This window comes from Nyctibius grandis, chromosome 6 (assembly GCF_013368605.1).
Source record: "Nyctibius grandis isolate bNycGra1 chromosome 6, bNycGra1.pri, whole genome shotgun sequence".
Taxonomy (NCBI): Eukaryota; Metazoa; Chordata; class Aves; order Nyctibiiformes; family Nyctibiidae; genus Nyctibius; species Nyctibius grandis.
In genome coordinates this window covers 27,192,407-27,212,710 of record NC_090663.1, presented here as the reverse complement: position 1 = coordinate 27,212,710, position 20,304 = coordinate 27,192,407, and the positions used below count along the sequence as shown (strand labels likewise).

General features: G+C 39.6%; 1 protein-coding gene across 1 annotated transcript; it reads right to left on the bottom strand.

Annotated features, from left to right (window-relative positions):
* Positions 1-1,026: 1,026 nt before the first annotated feature.
* On the bottom strand, positions 1,027-19,753 carry KLB (klotho beta). The gene is given in 6 exon segments (XM_068404077.1): positions 1,027-1,382; positions 3,187-4,330; positions 5,972-6,240; positions 10,216-10,723; positions 18,913-19,671; positions 19,673-19,753. Coding segments are annotated over 6 exon segments (3,117 nt in total).
* Between the last annotated feature and the right edge of the window lie 551 nt (positions 19,754-20,304).

Below are 20,304 nucleotides of genomic sequence, written 5' to 3'. Positions count from 1 at the left end.
AAAAACTTGCTGAGCTTATTTTGAGCTGGCCAAAACCAGACCAAGGGAAACCTCTGGGTTTGGTCCCTGAACAGTTAAAATGAGATTAGCAGGTTCATTTATCCTTTAAGAGCCCTATGCCTGGGTTGGTAGCTTTTATTTAATGCAGCAACAGCAAAAACTCCTCTCACGGTTTTATCCCAACCATGGCTTGCACTGGCACTTGACCTATCTAAGATGATAATACATATTTATTTCTATGAAAAAGTGCAATTCAGAATTCTATTCATCTCTCCCTTGAGTAGATTAATAGTTACTATTTATTTTGATGTTCCCTGCTAGTAAAAATTTTTACAGCTGCCCCATTTTGGAGATGAAAAATAGTGATTATGTATTATTTTGACTTGTCTTCTGTGGGTTGAGTTACATTTGCTTAAAATGTTAACATCTGATCTCTATTTCACCCAATATGTAAGAGATACAGGTATGTTGGTCGGTAACGGAGTTAACTTGGATTTGTTCTTTTAGAGGTATCTTCAGAAGCTGGTCCAGCACATTGCATTCGTGGTGGTGTACTTAGTTAAGAGTTTGTAGGTTTTAGTAACACTTTTATTTGTAAACCCTAACAACTGCAGTTTCATGCTCAACAACATTCATAACATGAATATACATCACAAGACACTTTGGTCCAAAGAGGTTCATAGAAAAGTGCGCATCAGTTCTCACAGCTTAATCTCTCTTTTCAAGTCAAACTGCTTGAAACGTTATTCCAAGGCACAGGAGAGCCATAACATTTTCCTCTTTTTTTTTTTAAATAGATGAATTTTACTTCTATATACAGAAGGTGCATAAAAGTAATTTCACCAGAAGCGTCATCATAGCTCTTCTGCCTGTGCATACAGTTACTTTCCATTTTCCAACAAAATGCTCGGTGTGTATGACTGGAGTGACTCACGTAGTGCTTTTCTACAGTTGTCTGATCTGCATTGTCCTCTGTAAAATGCAAACAGTGACGGATCTCACTGAAAGTGGGCTTGTGCCCCCTTTTTAAAATGAAACACAGATGCGCTGGATGCTTTTTGCCTTAAAACGTTTTCTTCTTTTGTGAAAAACAATAATGGTTAAAAGCAAGATAAGGGTAGAGAAAAGGCAGCAGGCAAAGAAGATTAACGATGACTTCTGAGAAATAAACAAGCACAAGCTACACTGCTTTTCTTGGGTGGGGGGATCACAGACTGAATAGTCGGCTGGAAAGCCGTTGTTGCTTATCAGGTTATTGTAAAATTTTATTGAAGGCTTTCCTTTTGAATCCGAAGTGAAGAATCCAAATCTGGGCTTAGATTTTTCTTCAGTCAGTTTGAATGCATAGTAGCCTTTAATCTTGACTTTATCAATGTAGTATGCTGCGAAGGGGAAAAAAAGAAAAAACAAATGTTGTTAATAAAACCTTGCATGACCTGCAAACCTTCTGGTAATAAGTTCAGATTTCAAATGATTATCAATTTAAAGAGCATAATTGCACCACAAAATACTTACACTTACTGCTTCTAACAATACTCAGCTCCTGCTCTCTTAAGTAGAAACACTGCATCATTATTTTTAAAAAAGAATTTGGGAATTTTCTGGACCTACTCTGTGAAAGCTGGATTTGAACATGGCTTGAGCTGGGAGCTTGCTTTCCTGGGAAAAGCCAGGTGCTGCTCTTCCCTGAACCCAGCTGTGATGACTCAAGGGGAGCAGCTGCTCATCTGGGACATGAAAGGAGCTTTGAAAAGTCCTGCCCTGCTTAAAACGCAGCTGCTCAGCCCTGCAGCATGCATGACTCTACATTACACCGCTGCACCCAAGTGTTGGGTGAAAATACTTTAATGAAATCATAAATAGCAGCCCTTGGTGAGTAAATATCTCTCCAATTCATGTGTAAGCAGATAGCATAGTCAGGGACATGACCCTAATTAAGCAAGAATGTTGTAAATTGGGGGGATCTTTCTGTGAGTAAAGTATCATGCCATCTGAAGATTAAAACGGGAATACTATGATGAATTGCCCTTTAAACAACCTTTTCCTTTAGTAACTTATTTTCTTTAATAATTTACTGTTCTTTTGTTTGCAATGTGAAATTAGCATAGAAAACAAATCAGCAAATGCTCATTAGTCCTATAGTAATTGAGAAAAGGCTAAGCACTGGAGGAGGAATGCTCTGTTTCTTGTTGGTATCTAAAAGTCATCTGAAGCCATGCTTAACCATGAGTAAGACCTGTCTCATTTTTTACATAGCTAGCTCCTGGACAGGAGAAACCAGGCTATGTAGACTATGTTTGGCAACAGGTGCCTCAGAAGAGCTTGTAGAGGCCCCACGTCCTGACTAGGGAACTCGTTAGTGCTGCCAATAGGGAATAGTGAGTGGAAGGAAGTATTTTACATCTTGTTTTGGCTGTATGGTTCAGATACCGAGGCCTCTCTGGTATCCTGTGGCTTGCTACTTTCCTTTTAACATTTAGTTGGAGGAAGAGGGGTGGGAGGGGTGAGGTCCCTGCAGCATTTCTCATACAATAAACTATTGCTGAAGGTCACTGCCTTGAACATTCATTTTTGTCCTCTACCTCCATAATTGTTATTCATTTTTCTCTAAAGTGAGGAACTGGATTTCTGTAGGTGCAGAAGGGAAAGCAAATAGGGGAACAAGAACCAGAGTCTGACTCTCCCTTCAACAGCAGTTCCTTAAAAATCTAGTGACATGCTGTGTTTCTTCTGTATGTCCCTCCAGGTCTCCTTGGACTTGCTTGTGCTTTTCTGCTCAATGACTCTAGTTCATCAGCAAGTAAGTAGGCTCACACCTTTCTTTGTAGAGTAGAAATTAGAGTTGTCTTTTGGGAGCTGTTGGTCTGAAGTGCCAGCTCCTACTAACTTCTGAAGAGCTACTCTGCTGCATATGCATGCCCAGGTGCCTTCTCACATGGTTTAAACTGGAAGCAGCTGTGGCTCCATTTCATGTCAGGGCCTGATGCCATGGCTTTGTGTTGTACCTGCCCTGAGTGTGCCTGCAGAATCAGGCCCCTCAGGAGGCTGAATGCTGATGGCTGGTTCCTGCATCTCAGCCAGAGCTGCTTGCTCTGTCTGGGGCAAGTCTTAGGTGTTTGCTTAAGGAATGCCTGGGTCTGTGCCATGGAAATGGGTCTGGGGAACTTGAATCTATCATATACTCACCTTTTAAAACCTCTTGTATGTATTTTCCCAAGTAATAATTTCTAAGTTCATCATTGTCTAAGGACTGGTCATCTATTCCATTTGCTGTGATGTAAATATCGATGTCACCGTAGTTTTTTTTAATCCACTTGAGAACTTTGCGCACTCCCCAAGGCACCACTGCCAAACGGGAGGGGGAGCTCAGGCAGGTGATATCCTGCAGAAACTGGATGTCACGATCAAATTCATACTGGCTCCCATTCTGAGGTTCGTGAATCACAAATCTGGTGGTGAAATGATTCAGTGCATAAAAGTCAGCTGCACCTTTGACAAGCTGCTTTTCCTCGCTTGTGAAAGATGGCAACAAAGAGTATGAGAGGCCTTTTCTGTGTTTAAAGCTGATGTATTCCCTCATGGTAGCTGGATAGTCCCCACTCTTAAATATCGGATCAGCAAACCAGCCTATTTCAAACTCAAGAAACCTGTTGGCAGCTTTTGAATGAGATTCAAAGTAGGGGTTGGCAGGCTCAGCCCAGTCTGAATGCAGGGACAGGGACACTTTGCCATACTGAAAGAACCGGTACTGCTCATTGTATATTTTCCAGGCCATGGCATGTGCTATTAATAAATTGTGTGCTGCCTGGTATGTATCATTGCTGCTCCCGTTGTAGACATCACTTAGCCGGTTAGGCTCGTTTATTGTAATCCAAAGTTTAACCAAATCGCCAAGTTCCCGAAAACATAAAGCAGCATAGTCTTGAAAAGCATAGGCAGTAGACTGGTTCAGCCATCCTCCTGTCTGCAGCAAAGGACCCGGCAGGCCCAGGTAGGCGTGAGTTGGATGATACAAGGTGACCATGGACTGAACGTTGAGTTTCAGTACTTCGCTAATCACGCATCTGTAATACCTAAGGACTTGCCTGTTGACCACAGACAGATCTCCATTGGGTAAAATTAGCGACCAGTCAAGTGCAAATCTGTAATGGGTGACTTTCATTTTTTCCAGGAGGTCAAGTTGCTTTTTAATACTGACAAAATCCGTGCACTGTGCCGGTCGGGTTTTTAGCTTCACCCCTTTAACTTTGTGCAGGAGCCCGTCTCCCGTGATGTTCCAGAGGTACAGGCTGGAATCACAGAACTGCGGTGAGGAAGCCACAGATTCTGCCTGTGAAAATAAAAACTGTATGTTACAATGGGGTTTAATTAAATGAATGCCTGCTTATAGTCTGCATTTCTGTCTGTGTTTGGCTGTAGGATTAGTGCTGGATGTCAGAAGGTCCCACTTAGATTCTCTGAGGGGAAGAGGATAACCAACTCACCTATATGGGCTTTGCGTTAGTGGTCGTCTGACCTGTTCTGTTCCTTCATCTATGGAAAACATTAAAATTGCAGTCTTTCTGTTCAGCTACACACTGGCATTTGCCCTGACACCAGCCTACATGACGTGTATTTTCACACAGATACATCTGCCGGGTCAAGTTCAGTTTGTGGTCACGCTAACAGCAGTTCTCGGGCAGCTGGCAGGAGAGTGGGGTAGTAAGAACAAGCACCGGGGGGTATACGAGGCAAGCACAGATTGTTTTGGCACTGCTGCTGAGATCAACCTTGTGAAACTGTGGCATAGTGTTCCCTGGTCTTACTGGTAGTCCTTCTGCCTATGCAAACATCTGACACAAACAGCCTGTAGCGTTTACTATTAGTTATATCTTTACTATCACCTACTAGTTAACAAGATTAGCACAGGATGTATCCTGTGTAGCACAGGATATTTTTTTTTTTCTATTCCAATTTTTTTAAAGACTTTTTTGTAGGATTTGTAATACAGTATAGTGAAGTTCAACATATTTAGATTAAATCTGATTTTTTTAAAGAAAATGCACTTTTCCATGCTGGATATTTCCTCAGAATGATTAACAAAGTATATAGAAGCTTTACTTTTTTTTCCCTATGGTTGTCAGTGAATAGGTTAAATTATGGAGTTTTGCTCTTATTTTTTGAGGCTGATGTTGGTCGTTGGACTATCTTTCTGTATGAGATGACAACAAGAGTATCCCAACACTGGCCATACGTATGGTTAGCTTATCTACCACATTTAAAGTAGAAATAGATACTGTAGGAACCAGTTTGGAAAAAAGGTGGTATGATCTGTTTTCAAATGTGAGCTCAGATGATAAAGGCCACGCGTGCTGATGTTGGTTATTTTTGCCTGTGGTATAAATGTTTTTAAAGAACGGCTTGTTACCCACTTGTCGAAGTGGCACTTAGAGCAGGTTCAGCCTAGGAATCTGTTTCTGCCTTGCTCAGTAGCTTTAGACAAGACCTCGAGCCTGCGGGTAGCTCTGCTGCCACCAGCATAACCACCTTGTCCCTGCCCTGTGCCACCCACTCCATCGCACTGTCATAGGCATCCCTATGGCCACACTGCAAACTGGATTGTGAAACTCCCCTGGTTGAAAAATAACCCAGGAACAATCGTTCGGGGTCGACTTCTTGGTCTGAAATTTCCCGATCTAATCTGCCACGTGGAGATGCAAGCGGAGGGAAGGCGAGGGAGGGCCAGACTTCGAAGGGCTCCGGCAGAGGGGTCTGCTGCTGCGGGAGCACCCAGCACTCTGTGAGGAGCTCACCCAAAAACCTGTAAAGTACATAAAATTGAGCCTATGGCTCAGTTATGGCCAGGCTTAACTTCTGTTTGCACTGTGCATTGTGATTCCTGAACAAAAGGTGCTGTACACAGTCATTGATTCACAAAGTAAAGCTGTTGATCGCTCTGCATCCAGTGGTCTTCCCAGTATTTTACGCTTACCTTGAGAACAGACTCGGTGATACCCCAGGAGAAGTCACAGGAGAACTGAGCTTGCAAGCTTGGGGTAGACTCCTTTGGGAAGAAGCCATTTTCTTGTATGATTTGTTTATAATAAAGTGCAGATGACTTGGGAATCCTTTCCTTTTTTTCGCTTTTGAAATCTACATAAAATAATCCGCGCCTGATGTTGTAAGCATGTTGCCATTCAAAGCCATCAAGGAGTGACCAGGCTGTGTAACCAAACACATCTATGTTGTCGTATTTAATAGCTGCGTAAGAGAAAGTAACATCCATGAGTCTTATATTCAGGACGCTAACACATATAAGGGATGTTTATGAGAAAGGTCTATTCACTTTGAAAATCTTGACCAATAACACTCATAGGGTTATTGGCCCATTGTAATTCATTGCAAAACTGTAACAGGCATTATATAGCTTAGTCCTTATTTATTAAAAAAATATGTACATCACTAGTTCCTTAAAAAATTAAATTACTGTAGGATGCTTTATTTCTGCTCTGAACAAACATGAAATATTATGCCACATCCAGATTTTAGGTTGCATTTGATGATTTGCAAGTAATATATAACAATAAAATCAGAGAATTGCAACTGAAAATTAAGGGTGCAACAGTTGATCTAGTTTGTGACTTCGTATTTGTCATGAAGCTAAAACTCTCTACCTTTATTTGAAAGATCTCTGAAAACTCTAACATTTAGGAATGTCTATTCCACTTCTAAATTGAAAATTTAAATGTGTTGGTATGGGACATGTAATGACTTTAGAAGAAGCTGGGTTGATCAACCCTGAGACTAAAGTGCTTGATTTATTCAAAGAATGGGTGTAGCACATGCATGTTTCTTCAGTCAACCTTAATGTCCCTCCACCTTGCAAAGGAGTATACATATAATCTTTTACATAAAATATATTAGAAAGATGGCAAATGACTGCTTTACAGTGACCAAGTGGGGTTACTGAGGATTTTGACAGAGACAGACGGACAGCCATATTTTACCTGTAGTCTGCTGAGAGTAAGCCAAGGAATAGAGATGAAGTATTCTAATTTAAAGCTCTATTCTCATCCAGCATTGCTTTGCCTTATTTTCACAGGACATTTCACTTTGCATAATTTTGTATTTCTACTGAACTACTTTGACTTAGTCAGACCATGCTGCAACTTCAGCAGGAGTCAGTTTTGCACAGTACTTGTATTCATGCCGCAGAGTAACAAGGTACTCAGCAGTGCTGTCATAGTCCACTATGTCATTTTACTAGCTTCTGGATAAAGAAATCAGAAAGCCCAAGAGTTTGCAGTGTAAGTATATGAGAAACTCATAGACAATAGACAATCAGAATACTTGGCCTTGGAGATGAGGGAATACAATGAAGCAATGCAACGGCATGCATTTTCAAGAAAAGCAACTTCTAAATATTAGGGAAATCATGGGAGAAAGCATGAAAATGTCTGAAAATATCAAATGCAAAACATGGAAGTGGAGAATGATGCAGAAGATAAAGAGATTGGCCAGAAGGGCCTTGTAAGTAAAGATGAGTACTTCATGTCTGCATCGGGGAAGGCTGAAGTAGACATATAGGCACAGCATAAGTGACAATATTTTTTAGAAGCATACTGAATGGATGGGAGCTAAGTTTAATTGTCAGAGCAGAAGATACTGTGGTACTCAAGATGGTGCATGCCTAGACAAGATTTTTTGGCTGTTTAAATAGGTGGGGGGGAAAAGCACTATTTTTTTGTCTATTTTGTGGTAAGAGTTAATAGTTAGCTGGGTAATAGGTAGAGATCCTGTGGATCAGCGTGAGAGTATTTTTGTAGCATTGTCTGCAGTGACAGTAGGAGAGGGCAGAAACAGAAGTCAGGATCCTCACTGAACGTTAGAGTGGGTGTGAGAAAATCCTCCTAAAAACCATGGGGATGGCTGGGGCCAGAACAAGGGGCTGAAGGTAGAAGAGGTCAGGAGTTAATAAAGCTCCCTCTGTCACCAGAGGTGACATCCACGGAAGCAGATGTCAAGGCATTTCTGTGTCTGCTATAGGTGGAGCCTTGGAGTCCTTCTGCAGAAGTAATAGTTTCAGTACTGACAGGCATACGCATGCCACTAAGAAGCTGTAGTTTCGATTGCATCCTTGTGTCATAATCAGGGTCAGTGCATTGCAACGGTGATGTTATACATCACGCATGTTCGTGACTCACAGTACCATAAGATACAGACATACAGTACAACGTTTACAGCCTTCTCCTTGAACACACACACAGGGTATATCTGCTCATAGCCTGTTACGTGTTATCTTAACGGCCACCATCCCACTACGATTTGGCCTATATAAATGATGTTTTGACGTTAACTGCTTTTGCTGCAAACAGCAAATTTATACCTGACTTCTCTGTAAGTGAAAATGTGAAAATATGTTTCAAATACTATTTCTGATCAGACAAATTAAAGTTTGCTTCACAAAAAATGCATTAGTTAAGAGATAATCCTGTATTTTGAAGCAGAGGTTGAAGTATCTGCATACATAAAAATGTAGATGACAATTCTTGAGAAGTAGTTATTGGTTGATCATTGACCAAGTATTTCAGAAGTGTGAATCCATGGATGGTTCTTACAGCCAGGTCTGCTGTAGAGGATTCAAAATAACTGTGGATTTTCTTATATATGTGTCCAGAAATCTACCTGTTCCACACCTCCAAATCCAGGCCTGCATCTAGACTTTCCTGCTGTGTCAAGGCAGTATTTAAAATATCATAAACCAAAAACGGGAATGTAACCTTCTCAAAATCTGGAATAAGCAGGACATACCACATAGTTGCGGTATGTGAAGTTTACAATTTGAACCAACTTTAAATATATTTGGATAATCTTCATTAGAAGCTTAACTACATTTGTTAGTGATACAGTACTTCCCAACTTAGAATCATAGAATCACAGAATCGTTTTGGTTGGAAAGGACCTTTAAGATCATCGAGTCCAACCATTAACCCAGGACTGCCAAGTCCACCACTGAGCCATGTCCCTAAGCACCACACCTACACATCTTTTCAATACTTTCAGGGATGGTGACTCCACCACTTCCCTGGGCAGCCTGTTCCAATGCTTGACAGCCCTTTCAGTGAAGAAAATTTTCCTGATATCCAATCAAACCTTCCCTGGCGAAACTTGAGGCCGTTTCCTCTCGTCCTAAACTTGTTACCTGAGAGAAGAGACTAACACCCACCTTGCTACAACCTCCTTTCAGGTAGTTGTAGAGAGAGATAAGGTCTCCCCTGAGCCTCCTTTTCTCCAGGCTAAACAACCCCAGTTCCCTCAGCCACTCCCCATAAGACTTTTGTTCTCCAGACTCTTCACCAGCTTCATTGCCCTTCTTTGGACACGCTCCAGCACCTCAGTGTCTTTCTTGGTGTCAGAGTAAACTATTACTCATGTTTTCCCTTTTCTGAGGATAAGAAAGGTTTTGTAAAGGGATGAGAGCCATCCCATCACTGCAGTGTGGCACCAGCAGCGGGGCAGCCTGCTGGGAGGATGGCTCTCAGGACCACCAGCCATCCCTCTCCCAGAGCCAAAACTACAAACTGGCTGAGGGGCAAAAGAAATACTGTTTTTGCAGAGGCTCTAGGTACTAACAGTGTTTACAATGCATACAAAATTAAATCTTTTGCCTTCAGAGAGCCCCCCCTGTATGCTGGCTTTATGAAGGGAAAATACCAAGATTAAAAGTGTGGCTTTAAAACATACTATCTCTGTTTGGCATGTAATAATACTGAAGAATGATCTCCCTTGTCCTGCTGCTTTCCTTCGTGAATTTTATGTTGGAGTAGGACCCCAGCATGGCAATGACAGCCTGCAGTCACAGTCTCGTTTTCCTGCTGTCAAGGTATGTACCTGCACAAAGATTTTACAGTTGGGCTGCCCACAATGAAAAGTGATATCCAATAGATTTGTTTTCATTAATTTCTGACTCAGTTTTGCACTTACTTAGTTTTAAAATCCAGTGCAGATGTTGGACTTCAGCTTTCTGGGACAGGGACTATGGGTTTTTTCTGTGTTTGTCCAACATCTAGCACCAGTAGATCCTGATCTATGACTTGTACTCATGTAGTATAAACAATTAATTATTAACTTAGTTGCCATTGTCTCTTTAAAAAAAAGATTAAATCATTACAGAGCTAAGTATCAAATGATGTTAAAAAGCTCTCTGAAAATCCAACAGCTAACTTGTGTACAAACCTTGTAAAACCTTATTAATGAAGTTTTTCATCATGTAGATGGCTGTGGTGTCATCTGTTTTCACATGGCTGTCAGTGAACCAGCCATTCTCTGCAATCAAGATTCGAGGACTGTTGTATTCCAGTTTAATCCAGTTCAGTACTTCCCTCAAATTGAGTGATAGATTTTGTCCCATTTTTGGTAGAGTGTTTGGAGGTTTAAAGTTATTAGGACCAAAGGAAAATGCAAAGAAGTCAGCTGTTCCCTTTATGTAGTTTTTCTCATCCTCAGTAAACTGTGGCAAAAACGAGAATTCATTTTTCAGTTCTTCTGGGTAATCGCCATCCCCATGGATGGGTTTGGCAAACCACCCCAGTACTTTCTCCATAGACTGCTGGCATTTAGAAATGTCCAACACATCTTCCGATTTGTTAGGTTCGATCCAGTGGGATCCCAACACTATGGACATCATCCCCTTCTGATACGGTTGAAAGTGTTTTTTGTAGTTACGCCAAACTTTTGCATGAGCCTGATGAGAGAAAAATAGCATTAAATAGCAATAAATCTCTGTGTGTAGGCAGCTAGGCGGGCAGGTAGCTGGAGCTGATTCACTGCAAACTTCTATGGCAATATTAATGAACAATTAATGTACACTAATTACCCTATAACAGTAGTGGGCAATGACTGTAATACTGCAAGGCACCTCAGGATGATGGTAATTCTCACTATCTCATGTGGGCTGTTCCTATGATACATGAGGGCTGTGGCTTTTTGCCTTTTAAGATAGGTCTAAATTTCATGAGAGGTCCCAGCAGCGATGTGAATAGCTGCTACATGGGCACTTTGGGACGAAATAGCTGTTGATGGTAGGATTTAAACACCGTGATCTAGACAGTCCCATCTAGGTCTTTCTTTGTCAAGCAGTGATTGCTGATACAGTTAAAATTTTAAACCATCATTACAACTGATACATAAATTATGCATCTCAAATTAGGTTTCCTTTGTCAGTGTCAGCTCTGTGCTACCGACTGCTCTGTGCTATGGGGGTTACCTGGATTTCCTCCAATCAAACCACATCCACCCCATATTCTTCTTGGGATACACTTCCATTTGTTTTAGTTTGGCCTAATCATAAGAGTAGGTGTTCTACTTTGAGATTTGCACAGTCCCTAAATGTAAAAAATTGGAGAAAGGATCCAGTTGCCAAGTTAGAACCCAAATGTCAAGTTTCATAATTTTGTGTGAGAATTTTGATCTAGGATTTTAGTTCATTTCTCCTTTGAAGTTGCTATAATAATTTTTATGACAGTAACATGCAACAGTACAGAATGAAGCTTACTCATTTTAAGTACTCATTTTGAGAGCAATGCCACTTTGGTTTTAAAAGGAAATTTGGCAGCAGTATCTCATAAGATCTATTGGGTACGGCATGTTTTAGTACGCCTATTGGCTGAATATTGACTTCCCTAGGACAGACAGAAGTTTTGCTATTCGTGTTAGTGACAATGAAAGCATACCTTGTATCACATCTTATTTCAATTTTTCTGATTATCATCATGTTTTAGAAAGCTTAACATTGTCACACACCAGAACTACCTTCAAATGTCACATTGTTAATTACCTAAATAAAAGAAAATAGCAGTCAAAATTTACACGAAAAAAGGAATACATGGGAGACTGAGGAACCCTAGCATTGTTAGAGTCTTGTGGGAAAAGGGAAGAGCTGGGGTGTCAGAGAAGGGTAACTCTGGATCGCAGCGTGAATCACACCAGAGGACCTGACACAGGGGAGGGGAGTTGACCTCTCCCAGCTGAGGAGTTGTCAAGTAACTCAGGGTTTGCATTATTCCTGATATGTGGCTCTTAAGCTGGAAAGAAAATAACTGTTTGCACCCAGAAAAAAACACTGAGAAACATTGTGAAACACTTAAGAGTGCCAAGTTAGGCTGACATCATTACCAAGCCAAACAGCATTGCTTACCTTTGACAATCATTTCAGTTAATTTATCTAAAAACACACAGCCTTGACAGTTTAAAAAAACAAAAGACCTGATGTCAGGTAGGTATTTGGTTAAGCTAGGGAGTACTGAAGAATTACAGTTTGTGAAATTTTGTGTATCAGTTGTTTATGGTTTCTAAGGTCACGCTCGTAACATTTGTTCAAGGTCTGTCTTTGAAAATACTGATAAAGTAACATTAACCTTTGAAATGCAGGTTCTGTAGCTGAAAAGGGAAGTCAGCAAAATTGTAGTCATGAGGCAAGTTGCAAGATACAGTTAAAATATTATAAAATGGATTTCTCACCGGTCTCATCAGAAAATTTAAGTGGCCAGTGCCATTTCCACAGGCTACTAACACCACTGTTTAATCAAAGGTATATGGTTTTGTTGGCTTAACAAGGAAAACCCTGCTGAAGTCAGCTGTGTTATGCACAGTGCCAAGTAGCATGATGACAGCACCAGGTAAATCTCAGCAAGCACACGTTTCTAGGTAAAGTGGAGAAAGACAACTTTGCCAAAAACCAACTAACTAAAATGCAGTATTGACATGTAAAAGGCCATCAGGGACAAACTCATCGTATTCATACGCATCTTCAGGAGGTTGATTGGAAGAAAGCAAAGTTACTATTAAAAATACTGTCTACAGTAGAGAATACAGCCACAGGTATAATTCTACAGGAATAGACCTCAAGTACAAATAAGTACATTTAATATGAGTCAAGATACGATCCACATACACAAATTCATGTGTCACTGATGTCTCTTAACTCTATTGAAAAAAGATTGTCGCTCTGTCTATAATAAGGGTTTTTACAGACCCTTATTAGTGGAGAACATAGCATTTGCTTGCCTATAATTCTGTTTTGAGTTGTTAATTATTTGTAAAGCAGCTTAACATTCTCAGATGGAAGGTGTTCGTTAAGTGCAAACTATTGTTGATGGAACCAACCGATTAATATAATTTGTTTTGTAAGACCATATACGAAACAAACAGCAATTTAAAAGCTTTATCATATATCAGACTGGCTATTTTGAGTAAATCTTGACTAATCTTTTTTCAGTTAGAGTTTAATCCCTAATCTTTCACTTCCCTTGTTAAATCAAGGACAAATGTCAAGGCTAAGTACACAGTGAAAGCAGGATTGATATTGTGTGTTTATTCTAGATACATATGACATGTTAATTTCAGCATATTTTCCTGGTATTAATATAGAAATCATTCCATAGACTTGAAAATCAGAGTGCTAAGTCAGTTAGTATTAACCCTGTAAAAAGGCTAGATAAGTCTCCTCTCTTCTTGAAATATTCTCATACTCCTTCAAACTCTGATCCTGTAATTTATCATGTATGTAAGCAAAGAGCCTACTATTCAAAGACCAATACTTTAAAATTTTTAAGATATGTTAAAGTCAAGAAATTTTCCTGAATGTCTCAGCAATGAGCACACAAAACAATGTCGGGGTATATGGAGTTACTTTATGTGCTGGAGAGCAAGAACATTTAGGAAAATGGGAATTAAGAAAATGATAATAAAATTATTCTGGTTTTGTGTTTAATTGTTTGTTTTTTAAACCATGAAGAGCTAGAATACCGAGTCTGATGATGGTGGTGTTAAACATCACTTTAGAAGAAGGGCAGGTGTGTGTGGCTTATTTGGAGAGTATATTTCAGTTCAACGCCCTTCTGGTCTGTGGTAAAGATGCCACGTAGTCAGTAGAGCTAAAGCCCTTATTTTGCAAACTGACTCTGAAGCTAAATCTTTGTAAAGGAAAAAAATCGCCCTTTAGATGTAGGCAACTAAATTTCTAAGGGGGTGGTTTGAAGGACCGAAGCTTTACTATCAAATTTGTTGTATGATAACCATCTTGCATTTGGATTGTGTTTTTCCTGATTATTTTCAAGAAATGTAAGAAAGTTAACCTGAAAATAACAAATCATACAAAAAGTGTGAATCAGGGCTGAATTTTACCTCATCACTGATGGCTACTACTGTTTGAAAAATCTTCCAGCAAAGACATTTACAAGCATAGACAATTCTGCTGTGCATCCTAGAGCCGTACTTGATGGAGACAGATTTCCCTCCTCCTGCAAGAAATATGGGCACTGCTGTAGCTTCATCTTTCTAGATCCTGAGGAAAGGAGGCCCCTTTGGAGGAAGGGAAGAAAGTGTTTGGTTGGATGTAGAGATAAGAATTATTCCCCATTCATTCAGTAGAAATTTGTTTTTAAGGAGAATGAATTATGGGACTTCTCTGCGACATGCTCATCCGAAGATCCCAAAGGCAGCAATGTTCACTAAGAGATCCTGGCATAGTGAGGTCTACCGTAAGAGCTGGGAGTAATGCAGCTGGGCACAGAGATGAACCTGATCTCTGATGGATCTATATGGAGACACCATGTTTGAAAGGGAATTGGTCACCTTTTCCCAGTATGTGATATGAAGGCGAGTCCATGAAAAAATTTTTAGGGAGATCTTATTCTGACAGTTTTCTCCTGGGCTTTGCTGCCAGATGGAAAGGAGTGTGAATGGTCTTTAACAGAAAAAAAAAGCAGCCCCTTTCTGCCTGTTATGTAGCAAAGGTAGAACTGCCTGGAGAGCACTGATACAGAGGACAAAAAGAAGACAGCTTAATCTGCAGTTTGTGATCTTTATAAACCTCAATCTAAGTACAAAAGAACATAACTAGATCCAGAGAAAATGGTAATAATATATCAGGTATATATCTCATATAGCTCCAGCCACAATGATTCATCTGCTTTATATTTTCTTGCTTCTTGTCAGATTTATTTACTGTTAAATCAAAAAAAATCCATCTAATTTTTCTGTGTGCAGTTTTTTTCTTCTCTGCATCAGTATGACAGCTGCCTCAGGAGCAAGCTCATAGCTTTTTGTTCTTCTTTGATGTGTCTTTCAAATGTCACATGGCAAGTTACATGTTATCATTAATTGTTTTCTGATGTTGCTTTTGTGAAGTACAGTCTCCTTTAATGAAGAAAGGAGATACACTTTTGACAGCCACTCTCCATCGGGTATGAGATTCCACATGCTCCTCGTGTTAGTGGTAATGATCACACAATTGAATAGAGATTTACCTAAGTGAACCCCTTAGCAATTTATAAATTATAAGCATCAAACTTCAAATTTCCTATTATTTCCCATGGAAGTAGTATCAGATCCTTTTAAATGATCAGTAGCAATTATTACCCTCTGTCTATGAAAAGCACACATAGTAACATGTAAATATATTTTTTAAATTGAAATTTTGAGTTCTTCTGTGGATTATTTTCCCCACGTGGATCTCCCAAGCACCCTGCTCAGCAGCTTTTGCTTCCACATTCACCAGCCCTCTTTATGGGTCTCGAATAGCAAGACCCATGTAAAAGGCAGGACCGTCTCTTAAATAGATGTATCTGGAGCATTCCCTTAAAAGGACGCAAGGCAGAGAGGGAAAGCACATGTATGAGGTGATACAGCGTTTGCAATGCCTTGTGCTAGCCAACACCAGAGGGCTCTGGGGCTTGATGAAGACAGACCAATCCTACTTTTGTTGAAAAGCCTTAATAAGAGAATTATCTATCTAATTACCTACCTGAATTCATTCATGGAAGCAGATAATTTTTTAATCAGTTCTAAAAATGCATGGACTTTTTCCTTATGCCAGCTTATTATTTAAGATGTTGGATTTCTTTAGCCTACTAAAATTGATAGTTTAAGATTAAGAGAAATTTCTTCAACCCTCTTCCTGAGATGCAAAAATCCCCAGCAACTTTCAAACTGTTCCTACAATAAAATAATCCAAAGTCCAAAAAAGCAGAGGGTTATGTTTTGTTATATTGTTTTTGTGATTCTGTGAAACTTAACTTCAGTTTATGATTGATATATCACATGAAAGCACTATATAAATGGTGATTAGTTCTCACAACACCACAACTGCAACAGCACACTGGTAAATGAAACTAAAAGTAGGACTCATGAGAGAGCCTCATTTAATTTATCCAAAGGTACTACAAAAAGGCGTGAGAATGATTATTCAGCAAGTTGCTACGTAACAGAGCGGTGGCCAGATTAGTTAACAGATTAGATCTGTTTTTCCTGCTCAGCATATTTCATGGGCGGACCTGGTAATGTACATAGGGTGGCACGGAGAATATTGTTTTTCATCAGCCTGTCCAGAAATAACACTCTGACATGGACAAGAAAGTAGTAGCTCTTTCTAAAGCTGCTGACATAAATGGGAATCTTTTCAACAGCTTTAACAGGCTTTGCCTCACACTGCCAAAACCTGATATTTTTGTTGGTCTTTTATTTTTGGGAGGGTATTTTTGGTTTGCAGTGGTAAATTAGAAGGTAGGCATCATACAGTGTCTGAGAAACAGATTTGCATATATCAGTCCTGAAATAAAAAAACATGTGAAATCTCTTTCAAGAGATTCTTATAATGTTCCCTGCCTCTCAAAGGAGAGACATTTCACAACACATGAATCCTGATTATGCATCAATACATTATATTAATACATTATTTTCAACAATACTAAACAAACTGAACATTTAGATACCCACAAAAACATTTGAGAAAGATTCGGGCTAGTTGGCTTGAAACATATAATACCACCTATGACTTCTGTGGAATGACTGGCTTTAATTACATTTTATTAAGAAAAAAAAATTTTTATATATATAAGAAGAGTTGACTCATGTCAACTGGTTCCTCAAGAGCTTCCATTCCACCTCCAACCCCAAACATCAAACTCCAGTTCCTCAAACACATTACTACAAATTTGAGATTCTTCATAAAGACCTAAAATCTTCAGAAATTTTACAGTGTCACAGGAGAGAACTGCTAATACATTAGATAATGTTCATGGGGCTGTAAAGATACCACATTAAAAGAATTTCTCCCCCAGAATAATAGAAAGCTAGTAAATAGATTGTGTGTTGCTGAAAATCTCATTAACTCTTTCATTTAAGTGACTGATTTTATACTCAGATTCACAGACTTTAAAGCTAGAATGAACTATTACATCAAGTCTGAGTTTTAAATAATATTGACCAAGGAACTTAGGTCAGTGATTTGTGTATCAGACCCAGCTATGTTTGGCTTCCTGGAACTCTTCAGCAGAAGCACTGCTCCCTGTGTGCTGTGTGCTGCTTACATGGATTTTACACAGCGGGAAAACCCAGAGACTGCCTAGTTGGTACCCCAGATTTGATTGTGCCACTCAGAACTGCAGGCAAGCAATACTGCAAACTTATGTTGCACCTTTTACATGTATTATATCAAATATATTTTATATAGCACTTGCAAATAGAAAGAATGATTGAGCATCGGTTCTCTTTGAGATGCTTCACAAATCTCTACAGTTAAATCACTCCTGTGCTAAGTCTGAAATCAATGACTCAGCATGCTTGATGACTTTTCTATGTGGAAAAGTTCTGTTGACTGCAGTGTGAATTTTCTGAAAAATGAGCTTCTGCAGGTTCAAGCCCAGAAGCAAATACAAGAAATACAAATGGTCAGTTGCAGAATATTTTTAACTACTCTGGCAATTTTTTTCCCACATGCATACTTCTTTCTGTAGGACAAATACATCCAGATTTATTTGTTAATTATATTTGTAATGTACGGTAAGTAGTAAAAAAATTATCTCTATGACAGCTAGGAATAGTTTGAGCAGGGGGCATTATACTACCTGCTCTACCAAACAGAGACAGGATAGTGACCTGCTCTGTAAACTACTTTGAACACTACAGATGAAAAAAATGTTGTATTGATATTGTTAATTCTTCTCTTAAACTGCTGTTACTGGAAATGGTTTTAAATTATAGCAAGAGAAAATAAGAATATAAGCTCCTGTGAATGAGAACTAGTTACTCTGCAGAAGAAAATTAATAATCTGTCAGAGGAGATGCTGTAAAATCTGTAATGCTGTCGAGAATACCAGGAACAACATCTGCACTTTTTCCTTAAAAAATATGACCCACTTCAGACTTCTCTTTTTGCCCTTCCCAAAGAAAGAATACCATGAACTTAGGACCCAGCTCTGCAGCTGTTGAAGCTATTGACCATGGGATCAAGCCTTTTGGATGTGTAGTTCCTTAGAAGACAGCTGATAAATAAGACTGACATAAAAATTAAAAGTGCTGAAAACAACACGGAAATAATGTAATTTTGAAACTGTCAAATACTGAAGAGGGCCTTTGTTTTCTTTCAGACCCAAGATCTGCTGACCTTGCTAGTTTAGCAATAAACATTTTGTAATATGATCTTACTAAGCTGGAATTAATCATATTTATATATACACAGTCTACTGCTAGTAGAATTGATCCAATATGCAAATACAAATAAATTTCATTTTAAACTAACAGAATAGTCATTTCAATGTAGTTGAATGAATGGTCATGTCCATATGTTTAACTAAGTGTAAAGAATAAAGAAGGAAAATCATGCTCTGTAATAGCCTGATTTTGTAGGCAAAACCTAATTTAAATAAAATAGTAAACAAGCGCTTCAAAACAAATAATTACTGAGCCAGCTGTTGTGACAACAACAATAAAATCAACATGAGGATTAAAAAAAAGACTGCCTTAGCTAAGGGTTATTTCTTGGTGTTTCCACATTCCCTGATTTCTTTTTTAAACATTGGTTACATGATTGATTCCGTCCATAATTTCCCATGATGGTGCAAGATCAGTTTGTAAAATCATACTATACCATACCTTGATCAAATTGTGTCCTACAGAGTAGACGGTTGTTATTTTCCCTCTCTCTCCAGGAGCATGAATACCTGTGCCATACCCATGCCAAGCAACTAAATACGGATTGTGGATGGTAATCCAGTATTTAACACGATCCCCAAAGGACTGGAAGCAAAAGGTGGCATAGTCATTGAAGATATCAATTACTGATTCATTTTTCCATCCCCCATACTTTTCTTGCAGCATCAAGGGCAGGTCCCAGTGGTATAGTGTAACCACAGGGTCAATATTTCTGTAGAGCAGAGAGTCAATAAGGGTGTTATAATACTGGAGTCCTTTTTCATTGGGAGCTGCTACCACTCCTGTAGGAAAAAGCCTTGACCATGAAATTGAAAACTGGTAAAAGGTAACTCCCAAAAAATCCAGAGCAGACAAATCTTTGTCCAGCAAGGTGTAACTGTCACTGGAGGCATTTGTGCTGTCAGCATCCCTGAACTCCGAGTGGATGAAGTGGTCCCAGACGGAGGAGCCTTTCCCGTCCTTTCTCCAGCTGCCTTCCACCTGGAAAGCCCCTGTCCCTACACCCCAGAGAAACTCTTTGGGGAACGTGTCATACAGAAACATCTGTGTTTCACTCACGGGGCTGAAGTGGGGGTCCTTTTTCCACACAGATCTTCCCTCTCCAGCAAGCCCAGTAACTATCCTTATGAAAACTATCATCCAAAAAGGAACAAATCTCTCCAGTCGTCCCCCACACATTACGCCGGTTTATAGCACCAGTATTAAAAGTCAGATTTCTTGTACTGACGCTGAAAAAAATCCATTCATTCGCTGGAGTCCCCGCTGTGCAGACCGTCTTCATTTGCCACGAACTGCTGGAGTGTCTTATCAAAGCTTCACTAAAAGCTTGTGCTCATAAAAGCCCTGTCAATGATTAGCCTAGAACGGGTCAGAGGATGGCGTCATTTTTAGGGAAGTGGCCTCTGTATGACTACTGACCTCTGTATGACTACTGAGACACCTAGCTGGCTTCTTACTGCAGGAAAATAGGTTGCCTGAACAATATAAACACTAGTAACTAATTTATCATTATTTAAAGCTTGGTCATTCGGATGGGAGAATATAGGTGACAGAGGGTGCTAAGAAGCTATCACATCCTTTATTCCTCGTGCAGCTGTATTTCGAGGAAACGTGGCAGAAATATAATTCAGACTACAGAGTCTCCAGTTAAAAGGTGATTTATCCTTCTGTGTAATTGGATGGCTGGGAGGGCAGTGCATCAGTCCTCAGTCCTGCCCTGCTCAAACATCTTACTTCTGCTGAAAAATTCTCCCTGGACTCATGGGAAATTTTGTTGTGGACAAGAGATATACACACATCCCACTAACTATACAAAAATGCAAAGCAAGTCCA